This window comes from Pimephales promelas, chromosome 4 (assembly GCF_988280905.1).
Source record: "Pimephales promelas chromosome 4, fPimPro1.hap1.1, whole genome shotgun sequence".
NCBI classification, from domain to species: Eukaryota; Metazoa; Chordata; class Actinopteri; order Cypriniformes; family Leuciscidae; genus Pimephales; species Pimephales promelas.
Window position 1 is genome coordinate 44,337,064 of NC_142772.1, and position 12,850 is coordinate 44,349,913.

Consider the following 12,850-nt stretch of genomic DNA (forward strand, 5'->3'; position numbering starts at 1 on the left):
AATATCAAGATGATTGTAATTTTTACATGATTTGTCCAAGTTTCAGTGAAAATAATGAAAATAATACGGAGTTTGATTCATTTGACCAAATCAGTGCTGTTGAACTCTTAGGTTCAGTGAATCAGTTCAAAACTCTGATTCAGATATTTAGGAAGTCCCTGCATATTTGACATGCTTTTAAATATTTTGTAAATGTATATGTTGGTATATAATCCATTCTTATATTTGTGAATAGACATACAATTATTTAATTTCTTAATTATAATATATTGTGTTCATTTAGTGTATTGAATCGAATTGGCAAAAATGTGTTTTTCTAAAGGAATCATTTTAAGGGATCATTATTTTAAGCAAATTAAGACTTTGAACATTAATACTATTTAATATATTTAAGTCGCTACACTGTATATCGATAGATCTGATGAAGAAAGAGCCATTTGATATATGTACCCTTTCAATTCACGAGCTACAGGATTGCTTTTATTTCAAATACGGTAACTGAACAACCACTTATTAACAACATAAAAAGGCAAAAAAATCAGGCCAAAATCAATGAACACAATACATGTTACTGACAATGCTCCGTGTTTAAAGCCTGATCTTCAGTCAAAGCTTGCTCTTATGCCAAAGTCAGAGTAGAAAACAAAGAAATCTGTTATTCAAACGCCCATAAAATCATATGCTGCAGTTGGAAATGTTCTGAAATCGTGCAAAAACATGAAAAGTTGTTTCTTGTCAAAGGTCCCACGTAAAGAAAGGCGGTACAAACAGAACATGGGGTAACATGCATAAGATATCTCTCACTGACCTCTGCATCATGCAGTTTATCGTTCATAACAAACAATAACATCCACAGAGAAATGTGAAAAAGTTCTTTTGAGAGTAAAAGGAAAGATATGTCAACATTACAATCAAGTGTACCTGATGCTTGCATAAAAAAAGGAAGTAAAATGTAATCAAATTTGAAAACCAGTTCATTTGACACACACACACAAATATAAAAAGCAAAGATATAAGTTGTATAAGCACAGCTTACAAATGAAGGTAAAAATATTATTACAAAATATCTTCGCGTGTAGAAAAATATAAGGTACCATACAAGGGAATAGCAGTACAATCCAAAATCTGCTTTTTGTGAACCTGCTTACAAACTCAAAAATGCTGTAGGCCCACATCCACCTTTTAATCGAATTTGTTCAAATATAACCATTCAGTTTTTTATTTTTGCATTCAGTTGATGTCATCTTAAAAATATTTGCAAGTGCTATGGGGTGTTTCTGATTGTAAACTTAAAAAATAAACATAAGCTGTAGTCATGAGCCATTCGAAAAAAAATGTTGATGCAATGAACTTCCTGCAGCCGCATAGTCAAGACAAACTCTGAAGAAGGAATAATTAAAAGAGTAGTTCACTTTAAACAAAAAAAAAAAAAAAAAACTTTTGCTGATAATTTACTCACCAACATGTCATCCAAGATATCCATGTCATTCTTTCTTCAGTCGAAAAGAAATTAACGTTTTTGATGAAAACAAACGGGAACCAAACAGTTCAAGGTCCAAAAGACAGTCTCAGTGCAGCTTCAAAGGGCTTTAAACGATTCCAGACGATGAATAAGGGTCTTATCAAGCGAAACGATCACTCATTTAAAAAAAATAACAAAGTTTTATAAGCTTAAATGGTCGCCTTGCTCTGTACTGTGATGCGCGTTCGTGACTGTCCTGTTCGAACTCGTTCATCAAAATGAACGAGTCTTTTTTCGTGTCATTTGGTTCTTTCAACGAACGAAATGAAAGAGCTGACTCTGGAAAAGATTTGTTCATTTTGATGAACGAGTTCGAATAGGAGAGTCACACAAAACAGCAAGGCGAGCATTTGAGTTTATAAAACTTTATTTTTTTTTTTTTAAATGAGCGATCGTTTCGCTTGATAAGACCCTTATTCATCATCTGGAATCGTTTAAAGCCCTTTGAAGCTGCACTGAGACTGTCTTTTGGACCTTGAACCATTTGGTTCCCGTTTGGTTCGTTTGTTTTCAACAAAAACCTTAATTTCTTTTCGTCTGAAGAAAGAATGACATGGATATCTTGGATGACATGGGGGTGAGTAAATTATCAGCAACATTTTTTTAAAAGTGAACTACTCCTTTAAGGTTATACCCTTTAATCTGATTTGTAGGTTATACTGGCATCTTTCAGGCGTTATGATTGTTTCTTTGGCAGCACAAATAATTATTTATAAATTAACATTTTTCAGAAAATGGCAATGCACAATATATTAATGCCGTAGTTATTATTGCGCTGCATAAACTTTCAGTCATGAAGAGAAAAGCATGTGATATTAGCATACAAAGCATTGATTTTTACTGGAAAAACAATAATTTAAGTGCTTATTTTTAATGCAAATATGATCAAAACTGATATTTATAAATGTTTCATGTTTTTGTTTTTTTAATAATGTTGTTGGTTTCCTATTTTAACCGGAAGTTCGGGAAAGACTCCCCATCGTACAAGATCCCAGAGGAGAAAGGTTGTACATTAGCATTTATTTTGTGAACTTTCAGGACTAGTATATCTGAATGTCAGAAAAAACCAAACAAACAAAATTTTAATGGAAATGTTTTAAATAAATTTTAATAAAGTCTTTATCTGTCATGAATTAAATGCATTACCGATTGTGGTTACTTTACGGAAGAAGGGAAAAACTAGTGTTGCAACATGACATCATGACTTTTGCGTAAACATACACGCCACTTTCAAGTCAAGTGGTGTGTTATTTATACGCATTTTGAGCTATCCGCATGTATGCGTGTATGTCTACGCCGTTAAATGTCTGAGTGATTCCGTGTGTACACACCGTTAAATGTTCGAGCCTAACAAAGCAAAATGTAGATTTACATCTAGGGGGGAGTGATATTTTTTTCCTAGGATGGTGGGGAAGACTCATAAATGGTATTAACCTCAGTGACGGGTAGGTTTAGGGACTGGGTTGGGGTAGGTCATATATTTATATATACAGTAATGTTACGTTAAGTCAACGGCGTTCATAAACGCGCTGAAAAGCGATTATGCGTGTTGATAGCACGCCAAAAATGCAAATACGAATTGGCGTGTCATACATACGCCATTTCATGAGATCAGTCAGCAGCAAGGATAGATATCACTGTGGATTAGCAAGGACTACGACTATTACGGATGTGTTTAGCTTAAAAAGCATGATGCTAAGCACTTAGAACTGATGAATGCGTATGCCCAAGAAACCAAGCAGACAATTTCCTTCATGACATCATTAACAAGGTATTGAATATACATATACTGTACGGCCTGAGTGAAAATGAATAATGGCATCATTCTTCCTGTACCTTTGAAGTACCTTTGGTTCATTCTTTACACCAATGAATACAGTGCTAAATACACATTTCAGACACAAACCTGCTGATCGGACAATTACGATAGCAGTGGAGAGCATACAAAAAGAGCTTATTACATTAAATTCATTTACTCTTCCTTTTTAATACTGTACACGAGACACGACGTCGTTTCCGATCCCAGGACTTCAAAGAGTTAACGAGAACCACAGTCCATCCAAATATTAAAACCTATAAGCAGCTCGTCCATTTAAAAGAACAATCCATCCAATTCCTATATCATGTGTAACGAAAGTTACGAAAAACGGTACGTTTATGTTCTCAAAAGAAAAAAAAAACAGACGCACCAATGTGATCAAAGCGGATCTATTTGACAGTCTGAGGTGGCATGATGGCCGTCTTTGGAGTGGTTTTGCCTTCCGTCTCCAGTGCTCCCTCCTTTCCTTTCTTTCTCGGTGGTTTTTTGATGGGTGTTTTCTTTGGTGTTGCGTCTCCTTCAACTCTGGTCCCATTGAGGCCTTGTTTTTCTGGGCTTTTAGGTTCAGGAGAAGAGTCTGAAATAGGAGCCACCATCTTCTGGAGGTTGCCGGAGGTGGGCAGAAGGGGCTTGTTGGTCCCAGTTGCAGAGCGCTTGGTCTTTTGAGGAGGGGTGGGTTTCTCTCGGTTGGCTTGAGGCGTTGAAACACCGTTGGGTTTGAAGCCCACCGTGAGCCCCTCGTTCCGATTAAGGCTTTGGGTCTTCTCCTTCAGCTGAGCCGCGAGTAGCGTGGCGGCCTCGGAGTTCATGTGGGGATGCATGATCTTTGGGCTCTTGGGCGGTTCTTTGTTGGCGTCGTTTGTTTTTTTGTCCGAGTGGAAGTTTCCAATCTTCTTCAGGGCATTCTGGAATGTTCCGTTGAGGTGCTCTATGGTCTCTGAAGCTTTGTGAGATTTGCTTTTGCTTGGGGATTCGGGTCCATCTGTCTTCTTCCCGTCCTGATGCTTTTCTATGTTCTTGCTCGACTTCTCCTTGATCCGGTGCTTCTCACCAGCCTTTCCAGAACCTTCTGAGTTGTTGTTCCTCTTCTCTTTTTGTGGTGATGGAGTCTGGCTTTGCTCTGTTGGGTTGGTTCCAGATGTTCCGTGGATCCAGGACACCTTCGGTTTGGTGGACGGGTCTGGGGGACGAGGTTTTGTCTTCTCTTTCGTCTTCTCCGGTGAGGCCGTGTCCTCCTCCTCTTTGGAGTGTTTGGAAAGGCGTGCGACGTGGGCGTAAACGGCTCCTATGGTTGACTCGGAACCACTGGTGGAGCCCTCACTGTCTGAAGATTTCAGGAGAGGCTGCTCGCTTCCGTCGCTAACGTACTGTTTTGTTGTTTCTCTTGTGTCTTTGAGGGACGTGTACTCTCCTGCGTCCTCATCATTGGGTGTTGATGATGCTTCTTGAGCAGGGCCAGAACTTTTCTTCTCACAGCTCTCGTTCATAGTCTCTGAAAAAGGTCAATGTAAGGGGTAAGTGGTAGGGAAATATATCTCTGTGACTGTAGTCTAGAGCCCGACCGATAAAGGATTTTGAAGGCCGATACCGATACAAATATTTTGGGGTTTTAAAATCCGATATATCGGCCGATATTTTTTATTTTTTGTTACATATTGTTGGATTTCACACACGTGTAAAAGAAAAGCTAACTTTTCTGCACAAGATACGTTTGATACTTTTTCTCTGTCTAAATGTTCACTCCTCGCAAGTATAACTTACATTTTACAATGCAGGGACTGTAACTAGAGATATGCTAGTTATAAATACAGTAATCATTACTTTATTTAAGCAGAAAAAGTTAATTGTGGTTTCCAAGCTCATTAATGTTAACGTTAGCGGTCTTTTACTGATGATAGTGGCATTAGCTAGCTTTGTGGTTGGCTAGTCTATGATGAGCCATAATTTAACAATAGATAACATCATACTGCAAATTGTAAAACATACATTTTCAATATAACAGGCCAAGGAGAGATGATTGAAGCATGTTTCGTCCGTTTTTATTTTATTTTTTAAATATTCATTTATCGGCCATTATAACTGCCGATATCGATATTTTGGAAAATGCCTAATATCGGCCGATAATATCGGTCTGGCTCTACTGTAGTCATGTAAAATTACAAGAACTGGCTGGTTTCTGTGTGATGAATGAGCTGGAAGTTATATCGGCTACAATTTTTAACACCTCTGTGTTGACATTTGTCATTGATCTGTCTGCAAAATATTACAAAAGGCTATATACAATTGGATTATAAAACTAAAATTGTAGTTTTGTTCTAAATTTCAGTCCAACATAAAATAATCAGTTCATTTAAATGAAATGTCATTCTTTTAGCTGTAAAATTTATATATAAAAAGACATTTTTTTTCTATGCAATATATGCCCTCATATTTTGAAAGTCACTTTCGTTGAATTATTGTTTATATACTATTATGGTATTTATTAATATTTTGAGTTACCTTTAATTTTTATTATATAACTTTGTTGCCAACCTTTTAATTATTTTAATATTATTATTTCTGTTTAGCATACGTTTTTCATTTCAGTTTTAGATTTAGTAATTTCAGTACTTAAACACCATTTTATTTCATTTTTTTTTTGCCAAGACAATATTTCTAATTAAAGTAAATATAATTTTTTTTTTTTTTTTTTTTTACAACACTGTGTTGTTGGCATTTCAACCCTAATTTCCTGGTAATTTCTGAACAGACACTATTGTGCACTATTCAGTAAGTATTAAGCTAATATTTCATTCTGAACATCAACTTTGACTACCGGTATACTAAAATATATTTTAAGAACTAAACGAGCACAGCTTATTAAAAAAACAAAAACATTTAGAATAAAATGATTGATTATTTTAGATAGATTACACCTAAAGATTATTATATGTCTATGACCAGTTAGAACACCGAAACGGCATATCACCATGGAACAATGCCAAGGTTTTTTCCTTAAAATAATTTTATATCAGTTTTCCAGCAATCTCCCACACCGCGGTTTATGCAGAAAAAGTCCTGAGTCACATCCTGATGGCTTTGCATCTGCTGACATGGCCATTTATAGCGTTTGCTGTTTGTATTAACTCAACGCACGTAATATATGCACCCAGAGGCCAAGCGTTTACCACAAAATGGGGTCATTTAATAAAATTGTCTGGAGATTTCTTAACTCCCTCGTCTGTTTTCCATGTTGCACAAACAGATGGCTTATCTACGCTAGTTCCCGCTCACCTTCGTGGGGTATGCAGTAAACTGGCCCGTCTTCGCTCGTCTCGAAGGAAGAAAAGGACTCCTGGGAAGACCATGATGGAGAAGGCTGGTCCACTACGGAGGGCGGCTCGATAATGCTGTTGAAAGTGTTTTCAGGATCGTGGTGGGTGACTAAGCGTTTGGACAAGAAGAAAACAAACATAAAGGTCAGGTCAAATCAGTGGACGAAGGCTCCCTGGGTTTCACAACACACAAAGGCTCTTTGACTACATACGTGATGATGTTAGGCTCTACAGTCTGCATTATTGACCGACAAGGGCAAATAGTGGAGTGTGGATAATCGGCATGAAAGCCAGCATTGACAGCACATGAGTGAAACACTACACTTCAAAGCATGCTAGTGGAATGATCTGCGAGCTACTGAGGACCTAAGAATTTACACTGGTATTTTGGATTACGGTTCGGGTTAGCGCTGCTATTTAGAGCTAGTTTGGTGCTGGTGGACCAACATCAAAATCAAACATGATCTTACTGGTCAACCTGGTTTATGTGGTTTTAACTTTTGTGACGTTATTTTCCTGAAATGAAAGCACAGTTCCCCCCAAATTGTTAATATTTAACTAGTGGACAAAAAAAACAAAAATAAAATACTAGTGCTTGGCAACGATTAATCGCATTAAAAATAAAAAGTTTGTGTTTACATAATAAATGTGTGTGTACTGTGTATAGTTATTTTGAATATATAAATACACACACGCATGCATGTATATATTTAAGAAAAAATTGTTATTTATATATACAATTTTTTTATATATAATATAAATTATATTATAATTATATTAATTAAATTATATTATTATAATTATATTATGCGTGTGTATATATATATATATATATATATATATACATAAAATAATTAAACAGTACACAAACATATTATGTAAACAAACTTTTATTTTGTATGCAATTTAATAGTTGCCCAGCACTAAAAAAAAAAAAACGTTTTGAAAAAACACTTATTGTCAAAGAAAAAAGTATTTTTTGGATCGATAAAGAAAACTGTATATACATTATTTAAGACTGTATTTTCTAAAATTCAGTACAAATAGTATGTAGGTTTAAATTATGTGTACCTTTTTAATGTTTATCTTTTCAACAGCTTGTATGGAACTGAAAATGCAGTAACTAACTAATTGCAAAAGTTTACAAATGAACAGTGGTGATAACTTTTTGCCCAGTTCTCCTGCATGTGACTGTGGTCCTAATGAAGGTCACGGTGGTTTTCAAGAGGCCGCTTCCTTCCGCCCACTTTTATGTGATGATGCATTCATGCTGACTTAGAAAAGATGGTCAGCTCGGGATTCCTGTGGCTTGCTGCTCACATCTCCTCTCAGCCAGGAGGAACTAGAGTAGATGCTAACCACATTCTCTTGGCCTGGTTACACCTCTCTCACACTGCTCTTTTGGCTATTTGGCCGTGCAAGACCTTTTAGGCAAGATCAAACGATCTCTTTCAAGTAAACATGCATTCAAAATCAACTTCATGTACTTTTTATAGGCTACATGTTTTTTTTTATATGCACTTTGTATACATAAGCATGCTTTTTATTTTTCAATAATATAATAACTAGCTGTCTCTCTGTGCGTTCGCATAAATGCAAAGGTGCGTGCGGCAAAAAATGACGTGATTGTAACAGCGCGCGCCTCCCATAGACTGTAAAAAATATGGACAAAGCGTCTGTGACGTCACCCATAGACTCTCTGAAGAACGGGTTTGAAGCTTTTTATGGGGGGTATGGGCGGCGCCATACTGGAAAATCTTGGAAAATACAAAATACAAAAGTTTCAGAAAGGATACAGAGGTGGTATGATGTGTTGTGTCAGATCATGGCCGAGACGTCAAATTCACTCGGCGCAGCCCGTTATCAGCTGTCAATCAAAGTTAACCACCCTTATTTGTCATACATTTTATATTTAAATATGATCTAAACTAACGAGTTAGAAAAAAATTCACCCCCCTCACAGTTGTCAGGCACGCGGAACATATTGAAGATTACAATAAAAGTCCATGGGACCAAAAGTGTAAACATATGAATGTATGCTGTGAAAACGGACATTATAACATGACGTCTAATATGGATATTTGCTCCCTTTTGGGACCGGCCTCTAGTGGATTTGAGATGTATTGCAGTTTATCGCACTTCCGGGTAGGCTTCATCTTTCAGATTAGAACGTTGCCGCTTGGCGCCTCCCCTAGACACCATTTACTACGCACAATAGGCTTTTTTTCTCTAATTTTGAGAACTCTTCGTGATTGACTTAAAATGCTTCCAAGATCAACTCACCGCCGGTGAGTGAAGAGAGATACTCACCGGCGGCCTAACGGCCAACCATTAGCTTGGTGTCGCAGCCTTTACATGTAAAACTACCAGCAACAAGAAGCAGTTTAGTTTAATAACACTCGAAAACTGGAAAAAAGTTCACTTTCATGTTGAGTTTTAGCATATGCGCTTCACTTAGAAACACTCAAGCTCTTGCAATCGGCTTGCAAAGGGTTTATTCTAACATTCTCCCAGTCTGGAAAAAAAAAAAGCTTTGAAAGAAAATTTGCAGAAATAAACATTTCAACAGCACATAGCAGTAAAAACCACAGAGATATAAAACTGCATTTTTGGAGTTTTGCCTTCAATGAAACAATTTACATTCCTTACTTTATCCTTTTTCCAAGCAGCTGTAGGTGCTGGAAGAAGTTTACCGCAATGTCAAAGGAATATCTTCTCTCTGTTCACTGCTGTTCATGTCACCAGCATTCTCATCATACAGATTCACGACTCCCCGGTGGGACTCGCCGCACCGTGAAATGGCATGACATGTATGAGGGAGATGCATGCAAACAGACATAGTGCTGTTACTAAGCCATTCACTGACATCTAACAACTGCTGTGTTGTCAGACACCGGTCTGGAAGCCCACCCTCTGCTATATGGGCCTTGTACAAAAGTACATTGCTGGAACATCCCAGCTGCATTAGTCCCCACAGCTGCAGAGAGTACTCTGGTGTAGGGCAACAGGTGGCCTGTCTCTCTGACGCCTCTGCAGAAACATGTTTATAGACTTGGACTAAAAGACATTTAGATCAAGAGCTTGCAAGGAACATTGTCCAATGCTCGTTCTTAACGCGGTTCGTTATTTGTAGTTAAATATCTGAGAACATGCAAATAAATTGATTCAATTATATAGAAGTAAAAAGTAAATGTGCAAATCTCACAAAACATGCCGAATTTGTGTCACCTCAAAATCAAAAGGAAAAATGCTAACACTTTACAATAAGGTTCATTAGTTAACATTAGTAAATGCATTAACTAACATGAACTAACGATGAGCAATGCATTATTACAGTGTTTATTAATCTTTGTTAATGTTAGTTAATACAAATACAGCTGTTTATTGTGCGTTCATGTTAGTTCACAGTCCATTAACTAATGTTAACTAATACAACCTTTTGATTTTAATAGCGTATTATTAGTAAATGTTGGAATTAATATTAACTAAGATTAATAAATGCTGAAGAAGTATTGTTCACATATTGTACATGTTAACTAATGTAGTTAACTAATGTTAACTAATGAACCTTATTGTAAAGTGTTACCGGAAAAATAACTATTATATAACTATTAAGAATTTTTTGCATTGACATTATTTTCACAAAATTTAAGCAACCTGGCCAGATGGTAGGCCTCAATTTGGGGAGAATTTATCAGAGTATGGCCCCAATTGGCCCATAGGTGGCGCTGCAGCAACAAAAGTACTACATTTCTCATAACTATCATTTGACTTTGAATCAAGAGCTGTTTAAAACGCATCTCTCTCTCTCTCTCTCTCTCTCTCTCTCAGGCCTCATCCACACTACTGCGTTTTCGTTTAAAAATGGAGACCTTTTGCTAGGTTTGTACCTCCCGTCCAGACTAAAACGGAAAAAACGAAGACCTGAAACAGAGAAATTTAGAAACGCTTCAGCTCCGTTTTGCATTTTGAATCTCCAGAGGGCGTTGTAGTGAAGCCGTGACAAAACGGAGGACTTTAGAAACGCTGACGCAGAGGCCCAGTGTTGTTGAATGATCACGTGATCCGCGTTTTCAGTCGTTTTAATGTGGACGGAGATCAATTCTAATACGCAGATAAAAAGCTGGTGTGGACTGAGATCGTATTCGTTTTAATTCTCTGTTTTTTAACGAAAACGCAGTAGTGTAGGAACGGGTGAGCGCACAGATAACAGCGTGTGAGTCCCGATTTATATATTTCACATTAAAAATCGTTTGAATGTGTAAATTGGAAAGACATAACACATCCACATCCGCTAAACTTTACATCTATGATGGTTAAACTTGACAGTAAATCCGCGAATCACATGCGTGCCTAACAGTGGGGCCTGGTCTGTACGGATCACAGATCAACTGCGATCTGTTGCACCCCTAATAATTAGTGAACACACTGATCATCATAATGAGATGGAGAAAAAACCTTCTCCAGTAAGTAAACGTGGCCCTGTCCCCAAAAACGTTGGTATTCAAAAGCGCTCCCTCCATGTTTTCTGCTGCGCATCGTTTATTTTTACCAGTCATGTGCACACCTGACTATAGTGTCAGTTAAATTAATATAATTTGTAAAGTTAACATTAGCATTAAAGTATTTGCATACTTTAACTTTTTTAATTTAAATCAGTATTTCAGTAAATTCAGTGTGTGTTATATTGAGTAAAATACGATTTCTTGTCTCATTCTTTTGGTTTAGGAGTGAAACATGACATGTTCTTGACAGGTTTTGTGATAATCATCTGGATATGATGTTCGTTTCAAGACAGATTAACTTCACTGGTGTAGAAATGTCTTTTTTCCTAAATCTAAATAATGGTGAGAAACAGAATGTGGGTCCAGAGGAGATGAGGGAATAAACATTTTCATTCTTTTTTTCTCCCTGTTGTCTTAAATCTGTCATTACCAGCTTTAGCTGGAGTAAAAAGGGCTCTGAAACACACTGAGGTAAATTTAGTCACTTCCTGTCTAAAGACCCCCAGCCCCCCATTTGCTCTCCTGTGAGGGTAGAGTTTCAAAAAAAGAAAAAAGAAAAAGTGGGGGAAGAAAAGGAAGAGAAAAAATAGCAGAGCTCCCGACTGCAGTCGGCCAATGAGGATAGCAGAACCGCAACAGGAAAAGGAGAAAGAGGGAAAGAGAGAAGGATATTTTCATCCAGCTCCTCCCATGTAGTGAAGTTCGAGGGGGTGGGGAAGAGAAACGGGGTAGAGTTTGCTTTTACTTCTCTCATATGCTTTTGCAAAACCCTTTTTTTTTTTACTAATCAAGAGTGAGCGTGAAAAGCAACATTGTTTTGTGTTGATTTTGGTCGTCTCCAGAGTCATTTAACACTCTTTGAATTGTCTGATGAAAGAGACGCATTCTCAGTCAATTTTCTCATAAAGTCCGTGGATGAAAAGGCCAGTTTATGTTTGAGAGTCGAACGCTGGTCATATCTCTTCTGCTGAAGTGCCATCTTCTTATTGGATTTTTCGACTTGCTTGTTCTTTGTTGTCTATCCTGGGTTTTACAGCTTGAGGGGTTTTATTGAATCAATCTGCAGGCCATACTCAACCCTAACCAACAGTGACATTATTGTTTTAGACAGGATTTTCTCTACCCGGGTCTGATGGCAGTGACTCTTTAACTTATGTAATGTGGTAAATTAGTGTGGAAGCACATGTCTCTCGAGGATAGTATGGCTCTGGGCTTTCTCTGGGGCTCTCAGTCACTAAATAACTAAATGCTGCTCACCCGTGACCGCCTGTTACCCATACACTAGGGTATTGTTTGTTTTAATTAAAGCTGTACCATCCATGTTCTTTGTAAAAGAAGAATTCAGCTCTTGTTACCTTGATTGGGAGCTGGATTTTTGCTTGTGATTTAGAGATGACCCTTGACTTTAAATCAACTGGTGTTTCGTTGATTTTTAGTGGGGGTACAGTAAGAAGTCAGTCCTCCATAATTTCACACAGGCGTCTTCATCACATTAAATATGACTATTTAACACATTTAGACACATTCTAGTGTCTAAAAAACTTTCACCTTAAATGGAATATCTATCGTTTTATCATGCCTTGGAAGTGGTGTTTGCGTAATGCGTAGGCTGTCAATGGAGCGACAGACAGCTCTCAGATTTCATTAAAAAGATTTGTCTTGATGAACGACAAAATTTGTGTTCTCAAAG

General features: G+C 37.3%; 1 protein-coding gene across 1 annotated transcript in view; it reads right to left on the reverse strand.

Moving 5' to 3' along the window:
* Nucleotides 1-3,311: 3,311 nt before the first annotated feature.
* scarf2 (scavenger receptor class F, member 2) overlaps nucleotides 3,312-12,850 on the reverse strand; it is a 41,853-nt gene continuing 32,314 nt past the window's right edge. The window contains exons 10-11 of the mRNA XM_039658945.2: nucleotides 6,615-6,764; nucleotides 3,312-4,833 (exon numbers count right to left, since the gene is read on the reverse strand). Of these exons, the coding sequence (XP_039514879.1) occupies nucleotides 3,731-4,833; nucleotides 6,615-6,764 (1,253 nt within the window). The 3' untranslated portion in view covers nucleotides 3,312-3,730. The remainder of the gene's footprint in view (nucleotides 4,834-6,614; nucleotides 6,765-12,850) is intronic.